At 43.2% G+C, this 13,088-nt stretch overlaps 1 protein-coding gene across 14 annotated transcripts in view; it reads right to left on the bottom strand.

The window, feature by feature from the left end:
* Window positions 1-13,088, bottom strand: part of Rft1 (RFT1 homolog) — a 69,066-nt gene that overhangs the window by 31,346 nt on the left and 24,632 nt on the right. For all 14 annotated transcript variants that reach the window (XR_784083.2, XM_010643056.3, XM_033757084.1 and 11 more), the window contains exons 9-11: window positions 12,191-12,321; window positions 10,902-11,046; window positions 3,570-3,675 (exon numbers count right to left, since the gene is read on the bottom strand). Coding sequence is in view for 13 of the 14 variants with exons in the window: in XM_010643056.3 (XP_010641358.1) it covers window positions 3,570-3,675; window positions 10,902-11,046; window positions 12,191-12,321 (382 nt within the window). In the remaining variant the exon portion in view is untranslated. The remainder of the gene's footprint in view (window positions 1-3,569; window positions 3,676-10,901; window positions 11,047-12,190; window positions 12,322-13,088) is intronic.

The following is a 13,088-nucleotide window of genomic DNA, read 5'->3' as shown; positions in this document are numbered from 1 at the left end:
ATAAGAAACCAAATAAAAAAAAAAAAAAAAAAAAAAAAAAAAAAGAGAGAGAGAGAGAGAGAAAGAGATACAAGATATATAACCTTTCATTTTTGTTTGCTTTTGGTACCAGGGATTGAACTCAGGACGTTGTGCTTGCAAGGCAGGCAGTGGAACCACTGTGCTAAATCCAAGCCCTAACCTGTCATTTTTTAATTATTCTATTTCTTATAATTTTTTTAAAAATTCCAGACAGTCTTGTTACGTGGTGCATCTGGCCTTGAGCTCACTGAGCTCTTCCTGCCTCAGCCTCCTGAGGGCTGGGATTATAGGCATACAATACAACCCCACCGTAATCTGTCACTTTTTTAAAAATACTTATACCACTTTTTTGGTAATTTGTCACTTTTTAAGAAACTATCTCAGAAGGGTCTACTATACAAATCTTTAAGAGTTTACGCTACAGATTTATAAACATTCAGTTATCTCACCCAAATCCAAATAAAATGCTAGAAGTAAATGAAACCAACAGTTAATTCATACTAATTAAAGAGGGATGCACTGACAGAGCAGACAGCACCATGGCTGTCTGGGTGTAGCTGATGACGATAGGGCCCGCTGCCTTTCAAAAAAAAGTGCTCGGCAGTTGCTCAACTAAGAAATCTATAGCCAGAAAGCCATAATCCACTTCAAAAAAATAAGCATTGTAAAGATGCAATTAAAATGTCACTCTTTAAATCACAGCAAATTATTCATCAGTAACAGTGACTATTCTATGAGGTTTGGCTAACATAACCAATAAATTAAGCCAGGCAGGGTGGTACACCTGCTCAGGAAGCTAGGTCAGGAGGATCACAAGTCCAAGGCCACTGACGCAACACAGTGAGCTCTGTCTCAAAGTAAATAAGAAAGGGTGAGGATGCAGCTCAGTGGTAGAGGACCAACTGTCTAGAATGCATGAAGCCCTGTGTTCAATCCCCTTTGCAAAAAAACAAAACAAAAACAGTAAAATTATTTATAATTATTTATTTCTTCATGGTTCCAAGAAGACACTGGTCTTAAAATTAGGCTTACCAGAAGACAGGTGGTCAAGGGTACTGCCTGCAGGGCCAACCCAAGCATGCCCCAGCAGAAGCCAGCTGGACACACCGAGGCACAACCACACAGAACCACCTCTGCAGCTGTGAGAAGAATGGCGCTGACCTTGTGTGCTGGCAGGAGATCGGTCACCCTTCTTCATTCAGCAGTGACAGGGTCCGCGTCCAAGGCACTCACATCAGACAGAGAAGCCATCGATCTCGGGCATGTGCATTTCTGATCACTCTCTGGGAAAGCCCTGCCCACTGCTGACCATCTTCTTGGTCATCCAGGCCTCAGGCTAAATGCCATCACCTCAGAGAGGCTGGCCTAGCTCCCAACCTAAAGGGCCCGACCACTCACTGCACAAGCCAGTGTTATTTCTCAGTGCAGTACACCCCCTTCTTCTCATTTTCTCCTCCTCCTCCTCTTCCTCTTCACCTTTCCTCCACATTCCCTTCCCTCCTATCCTCCTCCTCCCTTTGCTTTGAAGTACTGGGGATTGAATTACTGAGCTACCTCCCTAGTCCTTTTATATTTTTATTTTGAGACAAAGTCTCACTAAATTCCCCAAGCTGGCCCTGAAATCACACCCATTCTATCTCAGTTCCCAAGCAGCTGCAATTACAGGCAAGTGTCACCATGCCAGGTATGTATCTTCCTCTGTATTTGCTAGTTCACTATCTGACACCCACCTCATTAGCTCCAGAGAACAGGGATCTCATCTGTCCTGTTCAAAGCTATACTCCTAAAATGTACAGCAATGCTTGCTGGGGAGTAAGTACTCACGATTATTTGTCAAATTAAAGAAAAGAAAACATGTCTGAAAAAAAGAAAACGTTTCTTCTGCACAATGAATCAGAAGATGAATTAGTATTTCATAACTAACCAAATACTGTTTTCACTTAGAAAAACAATGATTAACCTGAAGTTGGTTAGGTAAAAGCCCATTTTTGCATCAATGTATTTTAGCTATTTGGAATCTGAAATGTTCAACGTATAGCCATTATCATTTATTATAAAATTGAATAAGCTGCTCAGTTCTACTACTAACATCCTGATGGCTTTCTTTAGTTAAATTCACAGGGATGAAAGAAATGTGGGGGTCTGAGATGAGCCTGAGAGTTCAGACCGGGGCAGGGCGCTGGGTCAGGGGCAGAGAGGATGGGGCTACAGTGTTCATGCACATCTGAAATCACATGCTTTGAGGCGCATTTATCCACAGGGAAAGGAGTCACCTCATATGAGAACTGCATTTGAAGGTGCTCTGGCCTTTGCTTTTTCTGTTTCCTAATACCATGAAAACAATTTTCCAGTTGTCCATATATTGTCAAAATTCCATTACAGCTAATTTAGAAGTTGTCTCCTTTGGTTCGATGCAGTATAAATGGAAAGAAACCAGTCAGCTACTGTCCATATTCCCTTATGGTTTGGTTGGGTCTTTTTTCTAATATTGTAAATAGATTAGTGCTGACTAACTCCCTCTACAGCAAGGCTACTATAATAAAATTCTCTTCAAAGTGGTAGACTCCTAGTTTGGGATTTTCCATTATTCCACAGGGCTTCACTTAGCATGCTTTAAATTATATTTTAAAATTATTCAGTGTGCTGGGCATGGTGGCACAGGTCTATGATCCCAGCACTTGGGAAACTGAGGCAGGAGGATCATTGAGTAGTGTGGACTACACAATGAGTCCACAAGGCCAGCCTGAACTACATAGCAAGACTCTATCTTGAGGGCCAGGGATTTAGATTAGTGGCACTGTACCTGCCTCGCAAGTATAAGGTCCTGAGTTTGATCAACAGATCCACAAAAAAAAACGATCCATCTCAAAAAATAAAAAAAAAAATCAGTTTGATGGGAGGCTAAGGAAGGATTTGGAGTTTGAAGCCAGGGCAACTAGGCAACTTAGCAAAACCCTATCAAAAAATAAAATTTTATAAAGGGGCTAGGAATGTAGCTCAGTAGAACAGTTCTCACCTAGGATCCATGAGGCCTTGGGTTCAATCCCAGAACCACAGGGAAAAAAAAATGTGAAAAGCAACTTTCAAATAAAAACATGGTATTTTCAAAATTAGACATTTTCATCTATGAGTGGAGGGGAGTGGATTCTATTGCTATAAATCTAACTATCTGAGGTATAAACCTTGTCTAGATGTTTATTTGTTTATTTAGTTAATTTATTTATGGGGCTGAGTAAGGAGATGGAGAAAAGGGAGCCTAGCACCTTGTATGTCTGACTCACGTGCACAAATGTGACTTCAGTGATGAAATTTCTTCCTCCACGAAGGGAAGCAGACGGAACTTGCTGCCTCCCAGCCCTGCCACGGGAGGCCCTAACTGAGTCACGCTGGTGCAGTGGAGATCCCAGGGAGGGATCATGCTAGAGGGCCAGTGTTGCTCTGAGAGCCATCAGCAAATTGGTGTTCAGAATGAAAAGAAAAAATATTGTTGAGTTATTTCATTTTTGGCCAAAGGCCATGATTAAAGGTGTACCTTTCAGGTTACCCACCTGTCGACCTCCTCTTTACTCATGGCAGCAAATGTGAAGCACTCGGTTACTCCATTGATGGCAAGCAGGAGGACATAGAGACAGTAGGAACGCAGCAAAACCGGACCTGAGAGGAAACAATCCACCGAGACTCCAGAGGCCGAACAAGAGGCCTGTAAGTACTCTCAGTGTGGCTGAGGGCTCAGAGAACACTAGAACCAGATCACAGGCCTGCTGGTACCAATAAGCAGACTATGTGCCCACAAGAGGACTCCCGGGATCCCACAGTGTGGACTAAATCATCTGCTAGGACCAAAAGGACAGATACAAATAAATGTTCCACTCTCTTGCTGAATGACTACAAGCTCATCCGGCCAGCAAGTGTATCTGCTCACTTAGGCCAGCATGAAGAGGCTTACTCATCAGAGCACTCAAAGACACCAGCAGCTGTGTATATTAAGATGATTTCAGTTGAGTAGGCCCTGAAAAAAAGACCTTCATGAGCCGGGGATTTGGCTCAGTTGTGCCACCACCTGCCTCACAAGCTCAAAATCCTGAGTTCGATCCGCGGTACCAAAAAAAAAAGAAAAGACTTTCATGAAAAACCCAGGGCCCAGGACCAGCAGGAAACTACTGAGATGGAACAGTTGCAAGCACAATGAAAAGCAGAGCCCATAGTGGTATTTTCTTCTAAAACAAGGTGCTGCAGTTCTAGCTACAGATAATTAATAAGCTTTGGAAAGCTCAGCTGACCAGAGAGCCAACTTTCCTGAAGCTGCAGCCAGGGAGGAGACAAGGGCCCTGTGGTGGGATGTCAGGCCTTTCTATGATGTGCAGAAAAGAATGGGCATTAACACAGATAAAGCATGACATGACAATCCAAAGTGCTGACCAGCCTACAGGACTCCTTCTCAGGGGAACTGAGAAATGTCACATACATGTGGTTTGTGTTTAGCTCTTCCCCCAAAGCCTCATGCGCTCACAGCTGGGGCGTCTCAGAGGTGGCTAGATCTAGGGTGTGTGAACTTGGATGAAGGGTGTGTGCTAACCATATTAGTCCACTGAATGGCTTAGCACAGTTCTGGGCGTGAATGATGGGAAGGTCCCCCCTGGGTGTGGGTGGCACCATCCAATAGGCTTGTAGCCTGGATGGAGAAAAGGGAAGACAGAAAGAAGGCTGCTGCTTTCTGCCTGCCCTACTACCAAGTGTTTCCCCTCTGTGATACCCTCTACCATGGCTCCCTGCCTTGGAGCCAGCCAACTATGGCCTGAAACCTCTACAAACTGTGAGCTAAATAAACCCTTCCTCCTTTAACTTGTGGGGGTTGGGTATTTTGTCACAGCAATGTAAAAGTAACTAAGACAGATTTGGCAATGAGAAAAATCACTAAGACAACATGTACCAATTCCCCACAATGTAATCGCTATGTACTATAAATGTGTACCAATTTAAAAAAGAAATAGACTTTTTCCTCAATGCCGTGCTTTTCTTTTCTTTTTTTTTTTTTTGAGACAGGGTCTCACTGTGTAGTTGAGACTGACCTGGAACTCACTATGTAGCCCAGGCTGGTCTCGAACTCAGAATGATCCTGCCTCAGCGTCCCTAGAGCTGGGATTACAGGCATGCACCACCACACCCAGCTACCATGCTTTTTTAAAATAAAGAATGAATAGAATGTGCATATGGAATTGGTAGCATCTGGGGGCAGAAAGAGTGCAAAATGGAATTTGAAGATTTCACAGAATTTCAAACAATGAAATGCCTGACTGCTATCCAGAAGCAGCATGGTAAGACAGGAGGACTGTACTTCTAGCCCAGCCTGGGCAATTTTGCAACTTAGCAAGACCCTGTCTCAAAATAAAAATAGAAAAAGTCTGGGGATGTTGCTCAGTGCAAAGGCCCTGGGTTCAATCCCTACTAGCACAATAAACTATTTTTTAAAAAAGCAACAGTGAGATAAGCTAGCAAAGAAAGGGAAGTATACTCCTCCATCTCACCACTTGGGCCAGAGAGAACCTAGGCCTTGAGCAGAGCAGACTGATGGCTAGAGGCTGATTTTTATGCTCTCTGATTTCCACCACAAACATTGTTTACCAAAAACCTCGTCAAAGTGTATAAAAATACAGGATTGCTCCTATTTTTTTTTTAATCTGAGGGCCAAAGAAGAGCCTTGCTGATGGAATTGATCCCTCTCCCTTAAGAGGACTGCTATCAAGAGGTGGACAAGTAATTTCTAATGAAACATACATGCAGGGGCCGGGTACAGGGCTCAGTGGCGCTGCACCTGCCGGGCAACGCAAGGTCCTGACTTCAATTCCCCATACCGGAAAACAAACAAAATTACATTCAACCTATGAACCAGAAGTTCCACCCATGTTATAGATTCAACAGAAATGAGTATACATCTTCACAAAAACACTTGTATAAAAACATTTGTGCCTGACATGATGGCAAATGCCTTATAAACCCAAACTCAGGAGGGTGAGGCAGGAGGATCACTGCAAGTTTGAAGCCAGGGGGCCGGGAATTTAGCTCAGTGTTCTACCGCCTGCCTCGCAAGCACAAGGACCCTGGGACCCCCAAAAAAAAAAACAACTTTAACAGAAATGAGTATACATCTTCACAAAAACACTTGTATAAAAACATTTGTGCCTGACATGATGGCAAATGCCTTATAAACCCAAACTCAGGAGGGTGAGGCAGGAGGATCACTGCAAGTTTGAAGCCAGGGGGCCGGGAATTTAGCTCAGTGTTCTACCGCCTGCCTCGCAAGCACAAGGACCCTGGGACCCCCAAAAAAAAAAAACAACTTTGAGGGCAGGTTGGATGACATAGTGAGGCCAAGACCCTGTCTAAAAAAAAAAAAAAAAAATGGTAGTGGTTTTAGGCATCATAGCCAAGTTGGCCAACAAGAGAAGAAAGGATAAACTGGGAGAGTCATACAAAGGAGTATTTCTCAGCAAGAAAAGAGAAAAACTATTGATTGATACATGAATGAGCATCAAAACTTTATACTGAAGGAAAGAAGCCCAATATAAAAGCATACATGTATTTGATTTCATTTCTTTGAAATTGTTTTTGTAAAAAAGTAATACTAGAACTGGGGATATAGCTAAGTGTAGAGAGATTGTACTAGGCCATGGGTTTGATCCCTAGCACAAAATAAAGAAAAAGAAAGAAAAGGGAACAGGAAGGAAGGAAGGAATGGAGGGGCAGAGGGCGGCAGGGAGGGAGAGAGGGATGGAAGGAGACAGAAATCAGAACAGTGATTGCCTGTGAGGTACAGGGGGCAGTGGACTGGAAAGGGTCCTGGAGAACTTTCTAGGGTAATGGAAGTGTTTTTATAACCACCTCTGGACAGTGGCTACATGAATATATATAATTGTCAAAACTCACCAAACTATTCTGAGAGAGCAATGTTTCACTTCAGATAAATTATATCTCAGTAAAGAAAAAAACAGAAAGAAAAGGAGAAGAGACTCAGGTTCTGGAGTCTCAGAATTTGGGACACATTCGGGGGTTTATGAAAGGTGTTTAATATGAAGACTCCTGAACTGTGGGGACTCGGTAATTTTACAGAATTCACAAAATTACAAAAGGAACATTAACAGGGCAGCCTGATGCCCAACAAAAAGCTATTTTCCATGGCCCTCTCTCTCTCTCCCACATTTTATCATGTTGCACTTGACCCCTGGAGCCCCTGAAAAAGGCAGCCTGCTGTCACCCCAGGTTAAGGAGTAACCAGGAGAGGAGGCAGGGACCAAGCTCTGCCCCTGGGTGGTGCCTCTGCTTCTCCCTGCCCTCCTCTCTCTGGCAGAAGCAGAGAGGAATGGGATCCCTCTCACCTGGTAACAGAATGCTCACAGCCCATGGGGGCCTTCAGGATGGGCAGTGCGCTGCTCAGGGTCATGGAAAACACAAACTCCGGCATGAAGCAGTGACTCAAGTAAAAAGGCTTTGAGCCAACTTGGGGAATTCAAAGATGGAATCTTAAACTGCGGGTTGAACTGAGAATGTTTTGGGTTGAACTGTTTCCCATCAAGAAGATATGGTAAAGTTCTAACTCTCGGCACTTCAGAACATGATCTTATTTGGAAACAAGGTCTTTATGGAGATATTCTAGTAAAATGAGGTCATAAGTCCTCCCCCAATGACTGGTGTCCTTATAAAGAGGGGAAGCATAACACAGAGACAGAAATGCACCGAAGGAAGACAAAGTGAAAACACCCATGAAGAACATGGCGCACAACGGGAGTGGAACAGGTACTAGCTGAGGAATACCAAACGCTTCTGGCAAACACCAAACCCGATGAGCCAAGGAAGGAGCCTCCCCTAGAGGCATCAGAGGGCTGTGGCCCTGTTGACACATTGGTTTAGGGCTTTTCGCCTCCAGAACTGGGAGACAATACATTTCTGTTGTTTAAAGCCGCTCAGAGGGGCTGGGTGGCTTAGTAGAGCACTTGCTTTGCAAGCATGAAGCCTAGTTCAATCCCCAGCATCCCCTAAAAAGAGAATAAATAACATTATTGGGTCTGGTGCTTGGTCATGCAGTCCTACGGTAGGAAAGTCATGTAAAGGGATGGTGACAAAAAAATATTTTTAAAAGGAAAGAAAAAGCAAGAGAGAAGCACCTAAAAGATAAATCTTGCAGAAGCTCAGTGAATATTTTGATTTTGGTTTTGGTTTTGGTCGGTTGTCTTTGTTTTCATTTTTTGGTACTGAGAATTGAACTCAGGACCTTGCACTTGCAAGGCAGGCATGGTAACCCTGAGCTAAATCCCCGGGCCCATTTTGTTTTTTTGAGACAAGGTCTCACTATGTAGTCTAGGCCTGCCTATTTGCTTTTCTTAAGAATGAAGAAGTTGAGCCAAGTGTAGTGGCGCATGCCTGCATACGCAGCACTCAGGAGGCTGAGGCAGGAGGGTTGTTGCACATTTGAGGCCAGTCTGGGCTACATAGCAAGTTCAAGGCTAGCCTGAACTATCTAGCAAGACACTGTCTCAAAAAACAAAGAAACAAAAAAATGAATGGAAGACTTAAGTGTGAGAAAGATTTCTCAGAAAAGCCTCCAGAGTACTTACAAAGCCCCTAATTACAGGCAACGTGAACCCCAAATAATACAGAACAAAACCACACCCCACACAAAGGCCTGCTACCCTCTAGCCAAGTCTAACATTCGGAGATAACCAATACTGGTCACAGGTAAGTACAGCTCAGTGGTAGTGTCTGCTTAGCATTTATGAGGCCCTGGGGTTCTTACCCCAGTACTTATATGAGCAAGTGGATAAAGTGATGGGGCTGAGCATGGATGGTTGCTATTCTTTCCATTTAATCCAGGAAGTCTTTCTGAATAATGTCACAATGTCTAGTTTTATGAATTATTTAAATGATCAGAAAAGATTGTTGGAGCCAGGTGTGGTACCGCATGCCTGTAATCTTAGCACCTGGGAGGCTGAGGCAGGAGGATCACTGTGAGTTTGAGACCAGCCTGGGCTACATAGTGAGTCAAAGCCAGGCTGAACTGCATATTGAGATCCTGTTTCGAAAAACACAAAACAAAACAAAAAGATTGTTGGGGTGGGTTAGAGAGAGGAGTGGTGTTAGCTATTTCCTGGCACAGTAGAGGCATTTGGGTGCATAGCACGAGTTCGATGAGACAGGAGTGGGCAAGGAGGCAGGGTGGTTTAGAGTGGGAGCGAAAGCAGGCACCCCAGAGAAAGGCAGGGACCCTATTCAGAAGCCACACAGGTTGTACACAGAGTGGAAGTCTCATCAAAGTGACAGGCAGTGACAACTTGGGTTCAAACACTAGAAGACCCTACTGCAGTGGCACTAGGGTAGAGGGGCAGGCAAACGAGGACAATGGTTCTGCAGAGCTATAGTAAACCACAAGCCTTTTGTTTTTGTTTTTTCAGACAGGTCTTGCTGTGTAGCTCAGGCTGGCCTCAGACTTGCAATGATGCTCCTGACTTGGCCGCTCCAGTGCCAGATACAGGTATGTACCACCACGCTCAGCTCACTCATGCTTTTCAGAGACTGAAAACCCAGACTCATTCCCAAGGCTCTGCTTTCTCTAAAGAGATTTGGAGAGCACCTTTTTGAATCTAGAATTATTAATGACTCAGAACACATTACCTTAGAACTTAACCAACTCTACCCTTTTCACTGATAAATCAATTGTCAATGTTCAGAAGTACACCAGCTCTTCACTCAAATAAAAGAACATACAACAGCAATGTGTTCTCTACCAGGTGAACATGATGGGCCATTCCGTCATGGCAATATCCTGTGACTTGTTGCAGTGAAGGTCGTTGCTTGGTTACTGCTTTCTAAGCAACTGTGAAACTACTGAGTCCCCAATCTCTGCATATAAATTTGCTAATGGCTTCCTAATGAGGCTTCCCTACAGTGGCCTGCTGGTGATGTACTTCTCACAGCACAAGCCCCAGGGAACTGCAAACCACTTCACTGGCTTCACAGCAGGTTTCTCCCAAGTTAATGACCTTTGCTATACAGCAGAAATTTGGCTCTTTTTTTGCCCAATACGGAAGTCTGAGCCCCACTATAGTGGCAATTAAAACAGTGAACTTGTGAAAGGGCAGTGGACAAAGCCCTTTATATTGAGATGGGAGGAGAAAGACTCTCCCAGGTGTTTAGTGATTTGAAGAATTAAAAACATCTTAGCTAAGCCCAAAATGAAAGCCTGCAAATGGACTGCCAGCGATAGCAGGCACTGTGAAACTGGTGAAGTCCTCAAATACATTGTGAACCTGGTAAAGTCCTCAAGAACTAGCAAGATTCTTGGCGGCCTGGGCACCATATATTTCAATGTTAGACATATTCACTATTTTTCTCAGAGTCAGTGGATTAAATATACCATTTTATTTGCCAAGATCAATTTTATTCTCTGCAAATGGCTCTGGGTTATCCTTCAGAGGCTTTTACGCACCCAGCTATAAGATTTATGTGGCATTTACTATCTTCGGATGTGGTTAGTACCAAGCAGAGATTCATCAGAGCCTGCTCTCTGCCTTCCTCCCTTGTCCAGAGGAAGCATGGCCAAGTGCTTGGCAAAGCACACCTGGAGTCTGAGAGGAAAGTCGATGGGAGGGAAGATTCACGACAGCTACTCTGGGTGAGGCTGGGGAACTAACTGTCCTAGTGCAAGGCCCTGACCGTGCCCTCTGTGTGCATCTGACACTGAGTGACAGAACAGTCCCACAACCCCAGCTATCCGACAATCTTTCTACAGGACGCAAATGTCAATGGTGTGTGTACAAGTTCTTGGATGGCATGAGACTCTTATTTTTGTTCATCAATTAGAACAAATCTGACAAAATTATAGAGCATACCTGATCCCGAGCTAAGCATGGTCCCTCCATAAATATCCAGAGCCAGATGAGAATAGGCAAAGCCAAAAACAGTGATGGTCAGGCCGGTCAGCAGGGCCAGCTTGAGCAACGACTCCAAAACCGCAGCGGCGACAGCAATGTCCTCCTGGGACCAGAGAAAGGGAAGGAAGTTGGGTGAATCATGAGCTAAAGAACTCTCACATCTGGCCTTCTTCCTCAGCTCACCCAACTGAGTGAGGGCCTCACTGGTTTTCTTCAGGCCATGTTTGTTTTTATGACAATTAGCAAATGAAAGAAAAAAGGTAATTGTGTCTCCTTGGGTGACAAGGGGCAAGTTTAGTTTTCAACTCACTCAGGAGGAATTATTTAAGCTATTGCTTAGGAAACACTCACATTACCCTCTGATATTTATTCTTCATTGGGCAGCAACTTTCCATCTAGACTAGCCAGCTTGGTGCTTCTCCTGACAAATGTTTCAAAATTCTGATGTTACTGTCTTTGTACACTTAAATATTCCTAAATCAGACTGAGAACCAGATTAGCTTATTTTGAAATACTATTCATAAACTATATTTTGCAAAATATCTTCTAAGACATGGAAGAAATAAACCTAACTTGCTTTTAATTTTGAGGTGTTAGACATTTTTGTTTTCAAAAAAATAAGTTTCTATAGTTAAATACTCGTGGGCTAGAATCTCCTCTACTCTGACCAACCAGAGTACATTGATTTGCAGGGTCAGATGTAGCACTGAGCACGGGATTATCTGTAAAAAGCTTAAACAACTGATATGGTAGGTGAAGCCCATGACTATATTCTTTCTTCCCCATCCCCTAAATTGGCATTATTTGGTTGAGAATCTGAGGGTGGGAGAGGCTACATCATTCTTATACCTATGACAAGGACATGAGAGGGTATCTGTCCTGCTAGAGGGTTCTAGGAGGGCTGGATCAACAGTAAGGTCACACAGGGCCAGGGATTTAGCTCAGTGGTGCCACGCCTGCCTGGCAAGTGCAATATCCTGAGTTTGATTCCCGGTAGAAGGACAAAAAAGAGTAAGGTCACACAGAGAACAAAGGTGGGAGGCAAAAGGGACAGCTAGGGGCAAGAGCGAAGGTCAGGAAAGATAAATGAGCTCTGGGTCCTGCTATTAGTCAGAAGGTGAGAGAAGGATGAAATCTAAAAGAAAAATTAACATCAGACAACAGGGAAACAAACTTCCTTATTTCTGTTTGTTATGCAATCAGATGAAGGTTCATTTGGGAGAAGGGTACATGAAAACTAAGACTACCTGCTTCTGAAGTGTGGCATCCTTTTCCCTCTCCAGCACCTTAGCAAAGAACAAATAAAAACTTTCCTCTATGGGCTGGAAAATTAACCTTGCAACCAGGGACCCAAGATTATTAACTATGTCATATACACCTACAAAACAAAAAGGAAAATACAACAATCATATTAGTTTTTCTATTTTAACTTTCACAGTACTGTTACAATTCTTCTAGTTTAATATGTTTAAATTTTTAAAAAAAATCTTGAGATAACTGAGGATTTACACACAACCAAAGAGATTCCATGTACCCTTTGTCCAGCTTTCTCAACTGATAACATCCTGCAAAAAGTACAGTACAGTTCCACAACCAGGGTACTGGATTGATATAGCCAAGGAACAAGATGCTTCTATCACTGGTACTTTTTAAAATAGAGGTCATTAATGCAAAGTTGACTTTTTTTTCTATTTTTATTTCCATTGCTTTGATATTATACTAAAAAGCAAATATAAAAAATTGAGAGAGGGCTGAGGATTTAGTTCAGTGGTTCCAGATCCTGCCTCACAAAGACCCGAGTTTGATCCCTGGTACCAAAAAAAAAAAAAAATAATAATTGAGAGAGATCCATCTAGCCACACAAATACAGGGCAGATCTTGTGATTCTGCTGGTGAGCTCCCTTTTAGTCTCTCCTAGCATCCCTCTAATCCGGACAGTGGCCTCTGCAGGAAGCAGGGGGAAAGGCAGAGAGTTCCCAACAACAAAAAAATCATCACTCAAGTCACATGAGAGAGTGCAGTCTCTTTACTTATATATTTACAAAGGCCTACAAGTTACGATCTTCTCATTTTTGTACAATCTGCATGTCATAGAATTTTCAGATTCATCTTCCATTAAATGTACCAAACAACAAAGAAAAATAT

Source organism: Fukomys damarensis, unplaced genomic scaffold (genome assembly GCF_012274545.1).
Source record: "Fukomys damarensis isolate Sample0158 unplaced genomic scaffold, DMR_v1.0_HiC HiC_scaffold_28, whole genome shotgun sequence".
NCBI lineage: Eukaryota > Metazoa > Chordata > Mammalia > Rodentia > Bathyergidae > Fukomys > Fukomys damarensis.
This window is presented reverse-complemented; position numbering and strand designations above follow the sequence as displayed.